This window comes from Phacochoerus africanus, chromosome 5, assembly GCF_016906955.1.
Source record: "Phacochoerus africanus isolate WHEZ1 chromosome 5, ROS_Pafr_v1, whole genome shotgun sequence".
NCBI classification, from domain to species: Eukaryota; Metazoa; Chordata; class Mammalia; order Artiodactyla; family Suidae; genus Phacochoerus; species Phacochoerus africanus.
The window spans coordinates 10850376-10865053 of NC_062548.1; the positions used below are offsets into that span (position 1 = coordinate 10850376).

Consider the following 14678-nt stretch of genomic DNA (forward strand, 5'->3'; position numbering starts at 1 on the left):
CTTGGAACCTTTTCAGACTGTGATGGGGCCCTGGTCCCCTGAGTTTCGCTCCCAGCATGTGCTCAGTGAGCCAGGTATATTTTGTCATACATCCGCAGAAGAGGGCTGGCCACCCAGGCCCTGGGCAGCCGCCTGTCCAGGTCAGCACCTCTCACAGCACTGGTGCCAGGAAGTGAGCCACCCTGCCCTATGCTGGGGCCTGAGGGGACTCCCTGGTCCCTAGTTTTTAATAGTGTGGGGGGGGGATGTGCAGGGGACAGACTCTCAGGAGATGGCCCTGTCCCCATCACATCCCACACCCCATGGGGTCAGGCACGACCCGGGCACAGCCTCAGAAGCTGCCACCAGCTCTGAAGTCTGAAACAACAATAACCTCACGTCTTCCGCCCGTTCTGTTCTCCAATCCAGCCCGCTCCCTAGGCGAGGGGCCTGCAGGCTGGGCCGTCAAGCGACCTCATTGAAGAGACGGATAAAGGAGAAAGCAGCCTGAAGCGGGAACCATTTTTTAAGCTCGACTTACGGCACTGCCCTCAGACGGTGACAAATTAAACAACCCAGACAAGCGGCTGCAGGACCGGTCAGAGGGAACCCCACCCCGTCGAGGCAGCTGGTGAGCAGGGCTCCCGCAGCCGGGCACCAGGGGTCAAGCTGTCTCTCTCAGCCCTGGGAAGGAAGGTCCTCGTGCTGGGCGCCCCCTTCCATCCGGCCGGTTGGTCCACTCTGGGGCCGGCGCCCCCCAGCCTGCAGCGCCAGCTCCAGTCCCCAGGGAGGTGGCTCACGTGGGTCTCCCCTGAAAGGACAGCGAGATCTGCAGGAGCTCCCGCCCCAGGTCGTGCTGCCTCCCGCCGGGGCCGAAGTCGGCCGACAGCTCCCTGAAGGTGGCGCTCACGCGGCGGGCCTCGATGTGCCGGCGGTGGATGGCGTGTTTCCACTGGTGCCGCGCGGCTCCCGTCAGCACCAGCAGAGAGCGGCGGGGCAGGGGGACGGCCACCTCCACCTCCTGGCACAGGACGGACCTGCTGGGGGCCACCGCCCCTTCCACCAGGGCCTCCGGGAAGCCGGAGGGGGCCAGGCAGAGCAGCAGGCTGCCGGGCGCCTCCCGGGACATGGACAGCACGGTGGGGGACAGCAGGTTGAGGCTCACCAGCCGCTCCCCCCAGAGCCAGGCGTCGTCCAGGTGGGGGTCGATGGCCGAGCCCCGCTCGGGGCAGTAGTCCAGGTTGCACTGCTCCACAGGCCGGAAGTCCTCCAGGACGGGGTAGAGCCCCATCCTGCGCACCACCTCGCGGCTGAAGCTCGGGAGGCCTCGGAAGCTGGCGGTCTTGAGCTTCTGCTTCCGAAAGTTGACTTTGGGGCCGTAGTCCTGGAAGACGAGAACGAAAGGGAAGTGGGGAACTGCCTGCGTTTGTGGAAGGGGCGGCACACACCGGGGCTGAGCATCCCGTTGCGGTGACCAAGTCGAGCAGAGACTTCTGACTTCGAGGACCTGACATTCCCGCAGGAGGAGGCCGACGCCAGGGACATAACCAGCAAACAGGGGGCGGCAGGAAATGCCGAGGAGAAACTAAAGCGGGGGTGGTGGGGGTATGAAATGCCGGGGACATGTCTCTGCCCAGGTTCCCCAGGAAGCAGCGCCAGAGACAAGAGGCTGGGGGCGGGTGGCGTCCAGGATGTGGTGCTGAGGAGTCAGGCCTCTGGAAGGAAGAGCAGCGAGGCAGGGCAGGCCAGCCCAAGGCAGCCGTACCCGACGGGTCCACACGGGGCACAGCTGGGCTCCGGGACTATAGACGAGATCCGTTTCCACAGGACCCAGCTGCGGTTCCAGTCCCAGCTTCCCCCTCAAGACAATCAAAACCACACATCCAGGCGTTCCTGCTGTAGCACAGGAGGATCAGCAGCATCTCTGCAGCACAGGGACACAGGTTCGACCCCCAGCCCAGCATAGAGGGTTCAGGATCCTGTCTTGCCCCAGCTACAGCGTAGGTCACAACGGCAGCTTGGATCTGACCCCCAGCCCGGGAACTCCCTATGCTGGGGGGTGGCCAAAAGAGAAAAGAATAAAAAAAGGAATTCTGAGATTAAAAAACAGAACAAAACCCGCCACACAGAAACCGACGCTCGAATGTTCACAGCAATATTCACGACAGCCAAAATGTGGAAACAACCCAAGTGTCCACCAGCAGCAGAACAACGAACAAATGGCAGTCTAGCCACACAATGGGACGTTCCGCTGCCAAAAGGACCAAAGCCCTGATACAGGCAGCAAAGCGAAGAACCCTGAGAACACTGAGCCCGGTCCAAGACACCTGACTCAAAGGCCACGGACTACATAATCCCAGGCATTGGACTGTCCCAAAGAGGCAAATCCAAGAGATGGGAAGTAGATGAGTGGTTGCTGGGGGATGAAGGAATGGGGGGAGTGACTGGTAATGGGTATGGGTTTCCTCTGGGGTGATGAGAATGTTCTAGAACTAGAGAGTGGTGATGGCTGCATAGCACTGTGGATACGCTGAAAACCAAACAAGTGCCTTGTACCCTTGAAATGGGTGGGTTTATGGTAGGTGGATTCTAACTAAAAAACAAAACTAAGTCAAATATGCTTACTCCAGTAAAATGTATTTAAGGCATTCCCGTCGTGGCTCAGTGGCTAACGAATCCGACTAGGAACCATGAGGTTCGATCCCTGGCCTCGCTCAGTGGATTAAGGATCCCACGTTGCTGTGAGCTGTGGTGTAGGTCACAGATGTGGCTTGGATCCTGAGTTGCTGTGTGTGTGGCTGTGGTATAGGTCAGCAGCTGGAGCTCCAATTCAACCCCTAGCCTGGGAACCTCCATGTGCCGCAGGTGAGGCCCTGAAAAGCAAAAAAAAAAAAAAAAAAGGTTACTTAAAAAATAAAATACATAAATAAAAACCAAACCAAAACAGCACTAGGGAGAAGCCCTGGAGGATGAACCGCAGATCTGTGGCCTGAGGTGAGGGGACCCCAAGTGGAGGGTGGCTCCATCTGGAGGGGAGTCTCGCCCCTTCCCCGTCCCCACCACTCAGTGCCAGGCCGGCCGGCCCCAGAGGGCCACCTGACCCCAGAAAGTGGAGACAAAATTCAGGCTGGTGGCCAGTGCAGGGTCTTCCGGGGCATGAGAAGGCCTGTGTGTCTATGCTGAGACGGGAGGTCTGGCGGGTTGGAACACAGCAGTGACTCAATCGACCAGGTGTCAGTGGGGTCACTTCCTCCCTATTGAGACTTCAGAGGGGCTGGGGCTGCAGTGGCAGTGGGGGGTGGGGGGGTGGTCTCAGGTTCAGGATATGTTTTGAAGGAATAAAGAGCTGACAGGAATTGCCAGGGAAAGATAGAGAAGAATCTGGAAAGATCCACAGTTTCTGGCCTGGGCAGTGGAAGATGGAACTTGCCAAGATGGAGACGAGGCAGGGCTGCGGGTCTGGACCTGTTGCCACAGCTCAGCTTAGGGGCTGCAGACACGAGTGGGGAGCCCAGCTGCCAAGCCGGACCCGCCGACAACTGGCCGCTGAGTTGAGACGTGGCGGTTTTCTTGTGGGTTAAGCAAGGAGAGAGGAAATAACTCTTTTGAGAAGCTCTGCTGCAGAGACGGGAGAAACGGAGCTTCCTGGGAGGCCGGTGGGAAAGATCCGCCCTTGAGGAGAGAGGGGAGGGACGGGGACGAGGGCTTCTGAGAAGAGGGGCTGGCAGCCGGCTCGCAGCTGGAGGGGGCCTTGGAGAGAAGCTGGGCGCAGGCAGAAGGGGGACAGTGTGCACACGGGTACCCCCGTGGAGGCACCGATTCACCCAGAGAGGTGTGGTTGTCAGCGGAGGGCCTGCGGGAGGTCGGTCAGACCGCTGAGCAGGAAGAGCCTGCTCTGGGTGGAGAGCCAGAGCCGGGAGGCCGGGGGCAGGTGGGGAGGCGGCTGGACCCGCTGGGGCTGTGGCGGAGCGGAAGGGCCTGACACTGAGAGAGGGAAGGGGCGAGGGACTGAGGATGGGGGAGGCCAGGTGACAGGGGGAGGGAAAGGTGGCCGATGGCAGGTCCCGGAGGGGGCGAGGGCTGCTGGAGATGAGGAACAGGAGAGAGGAGTGGACCCAAGGAGGAGGGGCTGTGATCCCCAACAAAGAGAAGGTTCAGGATGTGGACACCTGAGCATCAGTGGCAACAGGCATGAGGAGATGAGAAACTGATGGGGAGAAAACTTGGGACGGGAGGGGGCACCTGGCGACCTTCAAGAAACTATCCATGGGAATTCCTGTCGTGGCACAGTGGTTATCAAATCCGACTGGGAACCATGAAGTTGCAGGTTCGATCCCTGGCCTCTCTCAGTGGGTTAAGGATCCGGCGTTGCCGTGAGCTGTGGTGTGGGTCAAAGACGAGGCTCGGATCCCGAGTTGCTGTGGCTCTGGCATAGGCTGGTGGCTACAGCTCCGATGACACCCCTAGCCTGGGAACCTCCATATGCCGCAGGAGCGGCTCAAGAAAAGGCAAAAAGACAAAATAAATAAATAAATAAAAAGACACAGTTTGTGAAGGGCACCAGCCCTGGGCAGCTGGGGAGAGGGCGGGAAGAGCTCAGGGCCGTCTGCCTGAGCCCACCCATGCCAGCGGGGTCTCATCAGGAAAGTGAGCAGGCCGTGCCCAGGCCCCGCCCCTTCCCTGACACACACCCCCTTCAGTAGCCTGGCCCCCCTTCCTCCCCAGATCAGGCGGGCTTGTCCCCAAGGGCCCTGGGAGGATAGTGCTTGTGGGTGGATACAAAGGAAGGCAGTGAGAGGGAGGTGAGCAGAGGGGCTCCGGGGCCAGGAGCCCGGAAGGGCCCCCCTCCGTGACTGGCCGGCCCTCCTCCCCCGGCTCTGCACCGACCTACCTGCTTCCTCCGTCCAGACTGTGAGAGCTTCCAGGGGTCACGGTCCATCAGCTGTACCATCTCGGCTTCTTCCTCCCGGGTCACGAAGTCCTCAATCAGCGTCACCCCAGGGAAGGGGAAGGCCCAGCCTTCAAAGTCGGACTCCTCGGCCCCCACAGCCCAGCCAGTGTCGGTGTAGTAAATGAACCGGTGTGTTTTCTGCAAAAGAAAGATGGGGTCCTGGAGTCCCTGGGGCCCTTCCTCAGCCCTGGCCTTTCTCACTCTCATCTGTCATAGGGAAGAGCATCTGCAGAACCATTCTTTTGTGCTCCGTTTCACAGATGAGGAGACCGAGGCTCAGCAAAGTTAAGGACTCGCCCATGGCTGCACAGCTGGGGAGCTGCCTTCGAGGCCACTATTCCTGTGTCACTGTGGGGCACCCTCTGTCGTCCTCAGGCTGGTGAGGATGGAAGGAGAGGGGCGTGTGAAGACAGCCAGCCCTGGCCAAGACCTGGAGAAACATTTCCGTAAAGATGAGGCCCCAGGGCTGTTCCAGGTGAGCAGCACAGGCTGGGAGGCCAAAGGGAGAAGCCCTTTCCGGCCACAGCGGGGGTGTCTCTGGGTCCTGCCCTACACTATGGCAGCACCTGCAGTTCAATTTCTCTCAGAAAGAGCAGAATTTGCCAGTCACCCTGGAGGAGTGCTGCGCTGACAACCTTCTCCAGCAGAGCCTTTGGGATCAGCCTCTGATTTTGAGCAGAGGCCTCCATCCCAGGCCTCCAGCCAGTAACCCAGGCCTGGCCGTTTCTGCTCAACACAGGACTGCCTACCAGGCATCTTTGCTCTGGAGCTTCCAGTAGGCTGGTCAAGACTCTGTCGGATCTACATGGACGTCTGCGGTGCTCCCTGCCCAGTGAATTCTGCTTCCTCTTCCTTTATGCTCCACAGGCATCATCAGCACCTCACCCTATCTCTGAGCCACCCTGTCCACTGTCTCTTGGCACCTCACATGTGACACATGGAAAGTAAGGAGTGATCGTGTGTGAGTTCCCAGGCCAGGGAATGAACCTGCACCACAGCAGCTGACCTAAGCTGCTGCAGTGACCAGGCCAGGTCCTTAACTGATGTGCCATAAGAGAACTCCTGAAAAACCTTTTTTTTTTTTTTCTTTCTCTCCTTTTTTTGCCTTTTTAGGGCCAAACTCGTGGCATATGGAGGTTCCCAGGCTAGGGGTTGAATCGGAGCTGTAGCTGCTGGCCTACACCACAGCCACAGCAACACCAGATCCGAATCTCATCTGTGACCTACACCACAGCTCATGGCAATGCCAGATCCTTAACCTGCTGAGCAAGGCCAGGGATCAAACCCACAACCTCATGGTTCCTAGTCCGATTCGTTTCTGCTGCGCTACGACGGGAACTCCTCTGAAAAAAACTTTTAAAGTTTTAAATTTTGGTAAAAAATATATACAATCACGTATTTTAAAAATAATATTTATCCTCCAACTTTATTTTGTTATTTTTTTTCTTTTTAGGGCTGCACCCATGGCATATGGAGGTTCCCAGGCCAGGGATTGAATCAGAGCTACACCCGCCAGCCACAGTCACAGCCATGCCAGATCTGAGCCGCATCTGCGATCTACACCACAGTTCAAACAACATTGGATCCTTAACCCACTGAGCGAGGCCAGGGATCCAACCCACAACTTCGTGGTTCCTGTTTGGATTCGTTTCCACTGCGCCACAATAGGAACTCCTTAAACCATATTTTAAATGCACACTTCAGTGTATAAAATATATCACACTATTGTGCAACCAACCTCCATAAATTTTTCATCTTGCAAAACTGAAAGTCTACCCTTTAAATTACACCTCCTCCTCGCTCTTCCCCCCCAGTTGCTGGTACCAGTCATTCTACTTTCTTTTTCTGTCTTTTTAGGGCTGCACCGCCGGCATATGAAAGTTCGTAGGCTAGGGGTCAAATCGGAGCTGCAGCTGCCAGCCTACACCACAGCCACAGCAACACTGGATCCAAGCCGCATATGTGACCTAAGCTGCGCCTCGTGGCAACTCCAGATTCTTAACCTACTGAGTGAGGCCAGGAATCAAACCCACATCCTCATGGATACTGGTCGGGTTCTTAATCTGCTAAGCCACAATGGGAACTCCCATCATTCTACTTTCTGTCTGGGTGAATGTGACTACCCTAGGGACTTCATGTAAGTGGAAACATGCAGTGTTTGCCTTTTTGTGACTGGCTTATTTCACTTAGCCTAATGTTCTCAGGGTTCGTCTTTGTTGTAGCAAGTGCCTGAATTCCCTTCTGTCCTTTTCAAGGCTGAATGATATTCCATGGCATGGATGGACCACGTTTTATTCATCCTTTCATCTGTCCCTGGATACCTGGGTTGCTTCCACCTTTCAGCTACCGTAACCGCTATGTAGCTCTTCAAGACCCTGCTTTCAATTCTTTTGGGACATACCCAGAAGGGGGACTGCTGGGTCATATGGCAGCTCTACTTTAATTTTTCTGAGGAACTGCCACTATTTTCCACAGGAACTTTCAAGCTTTTTCAAGCCTGTGGCAGTTGCTTCACTGGCTTCCCAGTCTCCTTTCCTTCCCATCCATTCCTCCCCTTCCCGGGACCTCTCTAAAATTCACATGTAACTCCCTTTGAAACCCTCAAGAGCTCGCCATGGCCCTCAGGGCAAGTCCAGCCTGCCTTCTGTGGTCAGGGCCACCAGCCTCCCTCACCTGAAGCATCACCCACCTTCCCCAGGCCTCGGCTCAAGCAGTTCCCCAGCTGGAACGCCCCTGCCGCCCTCGTGGCCCAGGATCCCTTTTTTATGAGTTCATTGGAATGAATTTCCTCCTTGCCCACTTCCATTCGAGGCCCCCTGCCCCGGTTTTCGGCCCCATCTACTCTCTTCGTGGGTCTCGTCACCGGACCCTAAAGCTTCCCGCCCCAGACATGGGGGCGCTATGTTTGCTGTCAGACTCCACACAAGTTCGGGGTGAGCTGCTGTCGAACCTCACCCACGTCCCAGGCCCTTCGCCACTCCCAGCTCACTCCTCAAAGCCGTCATCTCCTCACCCCGCTACGCCCCCCTCGGTAGGACCGCTGACCGGTCTGATTCCCGGATGAAGAATGGAGTTGTGGGCGCGGCCCTTCTCTCCCAGCCCTCACCTGCGGGGAGTGCTGCCAGGGCGGGTCACCTCCGCGTTGCCGCTCGCAGATCAGACAGGTCCGGATGCCCTTGCAGCCGCATTCCCGAAGGACCTCGGGGGCCGCCACCGCCGCAGCCGCCATCGCCGCGTCCTGGCAGCCAGAGCGCAGGCGCGGGACCGCGGGGGCCGCCGGGAGTTGTAGTCCGCGGGCGGGACACGAGGTCCGCGGGGCCGCTTCCTTCCGGTCGTCGCCGGCGACGGATTCTCGCGGCGCCACCTCCTGGACTCGGCAAACCGCTGGCGCCAGCACCGGAGTCCCGTGCCGCCGTTCGGGCCAGCGCGAGCCGCGCCTCCCCGCCATGGGCCCCCTTTCGGTGCGTCTGCTCATCCAGCGGGGGAGACCCAAGAGCGACCGGCTGGGGAAGATCCGGAGCCTAGAGTAAGGGCTGGGGCTACACAGCCTACCGCCGGGCCTGGGTCGCCGGGCGATTGGGAAGAAAACCTGGGATCTTTCCTCTCTCCCTGTTCGGCCTCGTTATCACCCTGTCGGTTCCACAGAGTCTTTAATCATTCGGCCCAAAGGCCTTCTTCTCGCTATGAGACGGGTCTGGTGGGCCTGGGCTGCTGGGGAGAAAATCTTGCATAAGGAATAGGGAGCAACCTGTTGAGATAACTACAGAGGACCTGGAAAGCGGAGACACCTCCCCCCCCCCCCGCCCCCAGAGGATCAGGAAAAGAATCCTGGAGGGGGCCAGCTGCTCCAGGTTCTAAAGAAGTTCTAAGCTAAAGGTGGGGGATGTTGGGAAAACGCGGGAAAATGTCAGGCAGAAAAGCCTTGTGAAGTGCCTGGGTTGCCATGGGTGCAGGTGGGAGGCCCGCACACCCCCTAAGCCCATCCTCTCTGCCCCTCCCCCCAGCCTGTCAGGGCTGAAACTGCTCTCAGAGCATCTGGACCCCAAGCTCCTGAGCCGCCTGAAGCAGCTGCAAGAGCTGGACCTCTCCAACAACCAGCTGGAGACGCTACCCGCCAACCTGGGCCTGTCCCACCTGCGCATCCTCCGCTGCGCCAACAACCAGCTGGGCGACGTCACTGCCCTGTGCCAGTTCCCACAGCTCGAGGAGCTCAGCCTGGAGGGCAATCCTTTCCTGACAGTAAGTGTGGGCCCCCTGCGGCTCCATGCCCAGGGCCAGCACTCTATGGGCTTGGGCTCAGCCAGAGGCTGAGGCAACCACAAGCTCTTCTTCCCTCACCCCCCAGGTCAGTGACAACCTGAAAGTCTCCTTTCTCCTGCCCAAGCTCCGCAAGGTCAATGGCAAGGATGCTTCCTCCACTTGCTCTCAGGTGGAGAACCTGAACCGGGAGCTGACCAGCAGGGTAAGGGGCGGGAAGGTGTCTCTGGTGCTTGGGAGTCGTTGGGGGCCTTGAGGAGCCAGTGATGGGAGTGAATGTTTGGAGGACACTGAGGGTGGGGTATTGCGGGGAGCTGAGCGGTCCTGAACCTGACACTGGTGCTTGGCGTCTTGTCTGTGGAGGTCTGCTCCCCACGTGTACAGTCCCAGCAGTGGGGGCTGGGATGCTTTCATGGTGACTCGCCAGCTCCTCCCTTCTGGGGCTGTTTCTCCATGTGTGTTGCTGGGGTTTGTGCAGCATGCAGCTGAGGAGGCTGTGGTTTGGGGAGGCTCCCCGGAGGTGGTGAGGTTGAGACACTTCTGGCCATGGGATTGGAGGCAGAGGTGCCACAAAGGGTCCAGGAGGGCTGCGGTGTGCCGGGCTTGAATCTGGCCCCTCTCGTGCCAGGTCACAGCTCACTGGGAGAAGTTTATGGCCGCGCTGAGTCCAGAGGAGGAGACGGAGAAGGCTCAGGCGGACTTTGTGAGGTCTGCCGTCAGGGACGTCCGCTATGGGCCCGAGTCCCTCAGTGACTTCACGCAGTGGCGGGTATGTCCTCACCCCTCTGTGCTGGGAGTCGCTTCTCCCAGCTCCTCCTTGGCTCCCACGGCCTGAGCTGCCCTGGATGTCTCTGGCCGCTAGGGGATGTGGGGGGGGGGGGCGGGTCAGGGAGGGCAGCCCTGCTCACCAGAAAGACCCTTCCCCAACTCAGGAAGCACCCTCTGCCTGGTGCCTGGGGAGGGTCTGCCCGGCTTCCTAGTGGCCTGGCCCACAGGTGCGGATGATCTCTGAGGAGCTGGTGGCTTCTGGTGGGACCCAAGTACATGAGGCAGACATCCCAGAGAGGCCCCCCAAAACCAGAGCTACCCGGGAGCCCAGGGTGAGTGTGCTTCCTTCCTGCCTAGAAAGGCATTTGGGAAGCCGGGGGCCGGGGGGCCAGGGTGGGGGTGGGGCAGGAGATGCATCCAGATGGTTCTCTCTGACCCTGATACCCTTTGCCTCCCGTGCCCACGGGCGGCTGGGTGGGGGTGCAGTCCAGCCTGTGGTGGGGAGGAAGCCCCAGGAAGATGGGTGCGAGGTCATCATGGCCTCAGCTTCCCCCGCCACCTCCACAGGCCAGGCCAGTGGCCTTGAAACGGCCAAGTGACATCCCACTCAGCCTCTCTCCCAGCAAGCGGGAGCACACCTCTCCACTGGCCCAGGCAGAGGGCAGCCCGGTGGGCTCTGACGGCAGCCAGGTGAGCTAGCAAGGTGTCGGGGCGTGTGGCGGGAGCAAGGGCTGGGGCAGCCGTGACCCCCCTCTGCCCCCACAGCTGGAGCCCCTGCACTTCCTGCAGTGCCACAGCAAGAACAACAGCCCCCGGGACCTGGAGACCCAGCTCTGGGCTTGCGCCTTCGAGCCGGCCTGGGACGAGGGTACAGCCTTGGTGGGCAGGCAGGGCGAGGCGTCTGGGAGTGCCCCCCCAAAGGGAGCCGCCCGGGTGGATGGATGAATCGGGAGGGACAGAGCTTAAAAGGTGTCGCCAAGGTCAGAGGAGGGAGCTGCAGCGGGGACTTCATAGGGGACGTTTTCACCAGGCCGACCCCTCCCAACAGGGCACACAGGGGCCACATCCCAGACGGTGGCCACGTGTGGCGGGGAGGCTGTGTGTGTGATCGACTGCCAGACGGGCATCGTGCTGCACAAGTACAAGTCGCCCGGCGAGGTGAGCGCCAGGGCCCTGCTCCTGCGGGGTGGTGGGCAAGCCCCGGCTCCGGGGGCAGGAGCGCTGGGGTCAGGGGCCGGACTTGCCACCTACTCACCAGGTAACCTTTTCCTTTGATGCGGGGCTGCGGTGCCCCAGGCTGCCTCGGCGCGCGTGTGCACACTGGTAGCTCTGCCCCTTGCTGACCGCTCCGCGTCCCGCCCCGCCCCAGGAGTTCTTCTCGGTGGCCTGGACGGCCTTGACGGTGGTCACACAGGCAGGCCACAAGAAGCGCTGGAGCGTGCTGGCAGCTGCAGGCCTGCGGGGCCTGGTCCGGCTGCTGCACGTGCGTGCCGGCTTCTGCTGCGGGGTCATCCGCGCCCACAAGAAGGCCATCGCCACCCTCTGCTTCAGCCCCACCCACGAGACCCACCTATTCAGTAAGACCTCTCCCCACGCCCCCACCCTGCAGCCTGGCGCCTTGGGGCTCCCTTCCTGGCTGCCCAGGTCAGCTCAGATTGTGGGAGGAACAATGCTTTGTGGCTCACTGACGAGGCTTTGAGTCCTGTCCTTTCTCCCAGCCTGTGGCCTGGGAGTCGTGGCTGACCTGGGTGGGTACCCGGGGCCCCAGGTGTGGGGGGCCCAGTGAGGGTGACATCTGGTGTGGGGCATGTTAGGTTAGACGAGATAAGGGTGGCAGGCCCGAAGTCGTCTGTCTCCCTGCCGGGCCCGCCCTCCCTGCCATGGGACCGCGCTCAGCCTGGGCTGCCTCCTCAGGCCACCTCCCTCCTTCCGCCCCCCTTCAGCGGCCTCCTATGACAAGCGGATCGTCCTCTGGGACATCGGGGTGCCCAACCACGATTATGAATTCCAGGCCAGGTGATGCTCTGAGGCAGGGTGGGGGCGGGGGGCAGCCCCCTGAGCCCAGCCTCACACTCTCGTCCTCGCCCGCCGGCAGCCAGCTGCTCACACTCGACACCACCTCCATCGCCCTGCGCCTCTGCCCCGTTGCCTCCTGCCCGGATGCCTACCTGCTGGCCGGCTGCGAGGGCGGCTGCTGCTGCTGGGACGTGCGGCTGGACCAGCCCCAAAAGAGGAGGTCAGAACCGTGGGGATGCCCTGAAAGCCAGTCCTCACTGCTGAGCGGCTGCCGGTCCAGGCGGCTGACCCCGGGCACCCCTGACAGGGTGATGCCCCCTGCTCGGGCAGCCACAGAGGCTGTTTTCAGGGGTCTCTTCTCAGAGCTGACCTGTCTCCACCTCCTGCTCATGTTTTGAGCAAAGGCCTCTGGGCTGTGATCACCCGGCGCTGCTCTCACCAGCAGTGGGACGTCCCCCTGTCCAGCATCCCCAAGTCTGCAAAGTGGGGACAGTAACTCACGTCCAAGGGCTCGTGGAGGGAAGGGGTATGGTTTCCAGGCAGGATTGAGGCTCGTCTGTGCCACCTGCAAGGCCCGACACAGTGCTTGGCAGGGTCCCTGCCCTCCTAGGGCCCAGAGCTGGTGGGGGAGATGGGCATCAGGACCCCGCAGGGAGGCTGCTGGCAGCCAGGAAGGAAAGAGTGACTGGTGCTCCGAGATAGGCAGGGAGGCCGAGGGGAGAGGTGACCCAGGGCCGATGGGCAGGCCTTCGGGCTCATGCTGTCCCCGTGAGGCCCGTGACAGAGTCTCCTGGGCGGAGGGATGTGTGCGCAGAGGGCCAGTGGTGGGGAGGGCTGGCCCTGGCTTGGAAAACCGGAAGGAATGATACAGGGTGGGGTGGCAAGGTTGCCTGGGCCTGGGGACAGTGGCTCTGTGGGCCACGATGAGAATGGCCTGGGAAGAACTTTGGGGGAGCGGTGGTGGGAAGGAACTGTGGCGGCGCCTCAGCACAGACCGGGACCGTTGTGCAGCTGGGTTCTGGGGCCCTGCCACACCTGGGAGTGAAGCCCTGGGCCCGCCTCCTCCCTCCCTGTCCGCCCACGTCTGCCCCCCGCCTCCTGTGTCCGCTTCTTGTGGTTGGTACTCGGCTGCCTTTCAGGCCCCAGGACCCTGGGCAGCTGCTGGGTGGCCCCTCCAAGCAGTGCGATGCCCCCGCCCCCAGCTTGGAATCATTCAGCAGCCACGGCCCACTGTCCCAGGGTCAGAGAGGACCCCTCCCCAGTCTCTTCTTTCCCAGGCCCCCAGCCCTTGGCCTAAAAACGCCCTCTGGCTGGTGGCCTGCTCATCTCAGCCCCAGGGGTGTTGCTGGGGGCCCCCCCCACTTCTAAGCCCCAGCCGCCTGTGCCTGTGAGTCCGAGCACTCTGGTGCTGGCTTCCCCTTCCAGGGCCTGGAAGGGAAGGCAGGGGCCCAAGTAAATACTGGGCCGGTACCTGACCGAGCAGGCGGCTCTCTGAGCGGGCCTGCTACCTCCCTGGCCGACCAGCTGCTCTGCCGCCCGCAGGGTGTGTGAGGCGGAGTTCATCTTCCCCGAGGGCTCCGAGGCGTCTGGACGCAGAGTGGACGGGCTGGCCTTCGTGAACGAGGACGTCGTGGGTGAGTGAGCCCAGCTCGGGCAGGCTGGCTTCCTGGCACCCAGGTGGGCTCTGGTCAGGCCTTTTGGGGTCCCAGGGCTTCTGAGGGGTTCCCGCTGTGGAACAGGAATTGCCAGGCACAGTCCTTCATTCTCCCTGCCAGCCTCCAAGGGGAGCGGCCTGGGCACCATCTGCCTGTGGAGCTGGAGCCAGACATGGCTGGGCCGGGGCAGCCAGTCCACAGTGGCTGTGGTGGTCCTGGCTCGGCTGCAGTGGTCACCCACCGAGTTGGCCTACTTCTCGCTCAGCACCTGTCCTGGTGAGTCGCCCGCCTGTCCCCTTGCCCCCCGTCCCCTGGAGCTCTGCCCACTCAGCTTCCACCTGTCCTGGCAGATGAGGGGCTCGTGCTCTGCGGGGACGAGGAGGGCCACGTGTGGATCTACGACGTCAGGCACATCCTGACACAGCGGCCCCCGCTGCCCGTGGCCCCGCAGGCCCCCACGCAGGTACGCACAGCGCTCCTCCCGCCAGGGCCAGGGCGGCCGAGGGCCCGGCGCAGGAAGCGGGAGCCCACGCCCTCTCTTCCCACCAGATCCTGAAGTGGCCGCAGCCACAGGCCCTGGGCCAGACGGTGACCAGGACTATGGTGAACATGGTGGTGGCCAACCGCACCTTCACCTACCTCACGGCGCTGACCGACTCCAACATCGTAGCCATCTGGAGGCGGGCGCGGCCCTGACTGCGCAGCAGCGCCCCGCTCCGCCAGGCGCCCGGACACAGCCTAACTTATTCTGCCTTCAAGGGGGTGGAGGGATCTTTTTATTGGTAAATGTTTTTATTAAACTCTACTATGTCAGAAGAGGAGAGCTGTGTGTGGACCCTAGCTGGTGTCCCCATTCCGAGTGACACAGGCAGGCCTGGCAGCCGAAGCGTGCAGAGCAGAAACTCTTGCAAGCACGTGGAGTTTCCGTGTCCTGCTCGAGACCCTGTCCTGAGAGCCCCAGGCTCCCAGTTTTTGTCCAGAATGAGTCTGTTCCTGCCCCCAGAGCAGCTGTGGAACAGGCCCTCTGCCTCCACTGAACGGATGGTCCCTTT

The 14678-nt window shown here is 61.0% G+C and overlaps 2 protein-coding genes across 2 annotated transcripts; one reads left to right on the top strand and one right to left on the bottom strand.

Annotated features, from left to right (window-relative positions):
* Positions 1-487: 487 nt before the first annotated feature.
* On the bottom strand, positions 488-8200 carry ALKBH4 (alkB homolog 4, lysine demethylase). Its single transcript, XM_047779778.1, has 3 exons — positions 8037-8200; positions 4871-5068; positions 488-1363 (listed from the first exon to the last, which is right to left on the bottom strand). Exons 1-3 carry the CDS (start codon positions 8157-8159, stop codon positions 776-778), a joined length of 909 nt encoding a protein of 302 aa, XP_047635734.1. The 5' UTR covers positions 8160-8200; the 3' UTR covers positions 488-775.
* A 59-nt stretch (positions 8201-8259) lies between these two features.
* On the top strand, positions 8260-14447 carry LRWD1 (leucine rich repeats and WD repeat domain containing 1). The gene is made up of 15 exons (XM_047779777.1): positions 8260-8456; positions 8935-9169; positions 9276-9392; positions 9816-9956; positions 10183-10287; positions 10523-10645; positions 10721-10823; positions 11004-11113; positions 11325-11532; positions 11899-11971; positions 12051-12191; positions 13514-13605; positions 13747-13902; positions 13977-14089; positions 14176-14447. The coding sequence occupies exons 1-15, from the start codon at positions 8377-8379 to the stop codon at positions 14320-14322; spliced, it is 1944 nt and encodes a 647-aa protein (XP_047635733.1). The 5' UTR covers positions 8260-8376; the 3' UTR covers positions 14323-14447.
* The last annotated feature ends 231 nt before the right edge of the window (positions 14448-14678 follow it).

Bases quoted from the DNA above. Each gene is read 5' to 3' on its own strand.
- ALKBH4 (XM_047779778.1), bottom strand. From the start codon at position 8,159: ATGGCGGCTGCGGCGGTGGCGGCCCCCGAGGTCCTTCGGGAATGCGGC. The intron at 5,069-8,036 runs GTGAGGGCTGGG...TTTCTTTTGCAG, and splicing joins CCTGGCAGCACTCCCCGCAG to AAAACACACCGGTTCATTTA. The intron at 1,364-4,870 runs GTAGGTCGGTGC...CTCGTCTTCCAG, and splicing joins AGTCTGGACGGAGGAAGCAG to GACTACGGCCCCAAAGTCAA.
- LRWD1 (XM_047779777.1), top strand. From the start codon at position 8,377: ATGGGCCCCCTTTCGGTGCGTCTGCTCATCCAGCGGGGGAGACCCAAG. The intron at 9,957-10,182 runs GTATGTCCTCAC...CCTGGCCCACAG, and splicing joins GTGACTTCACGCAGTGGCGG to GTGCGGATGATCTCTGAGGA. The intron at 12,192-13,513 runs GTCAGAACCGTG...TGCCGCCCGCAG, and splicing joins GACCAGCCCCAAAAGAGGAG to GGTGTGTGAGGCGGAGTTCA.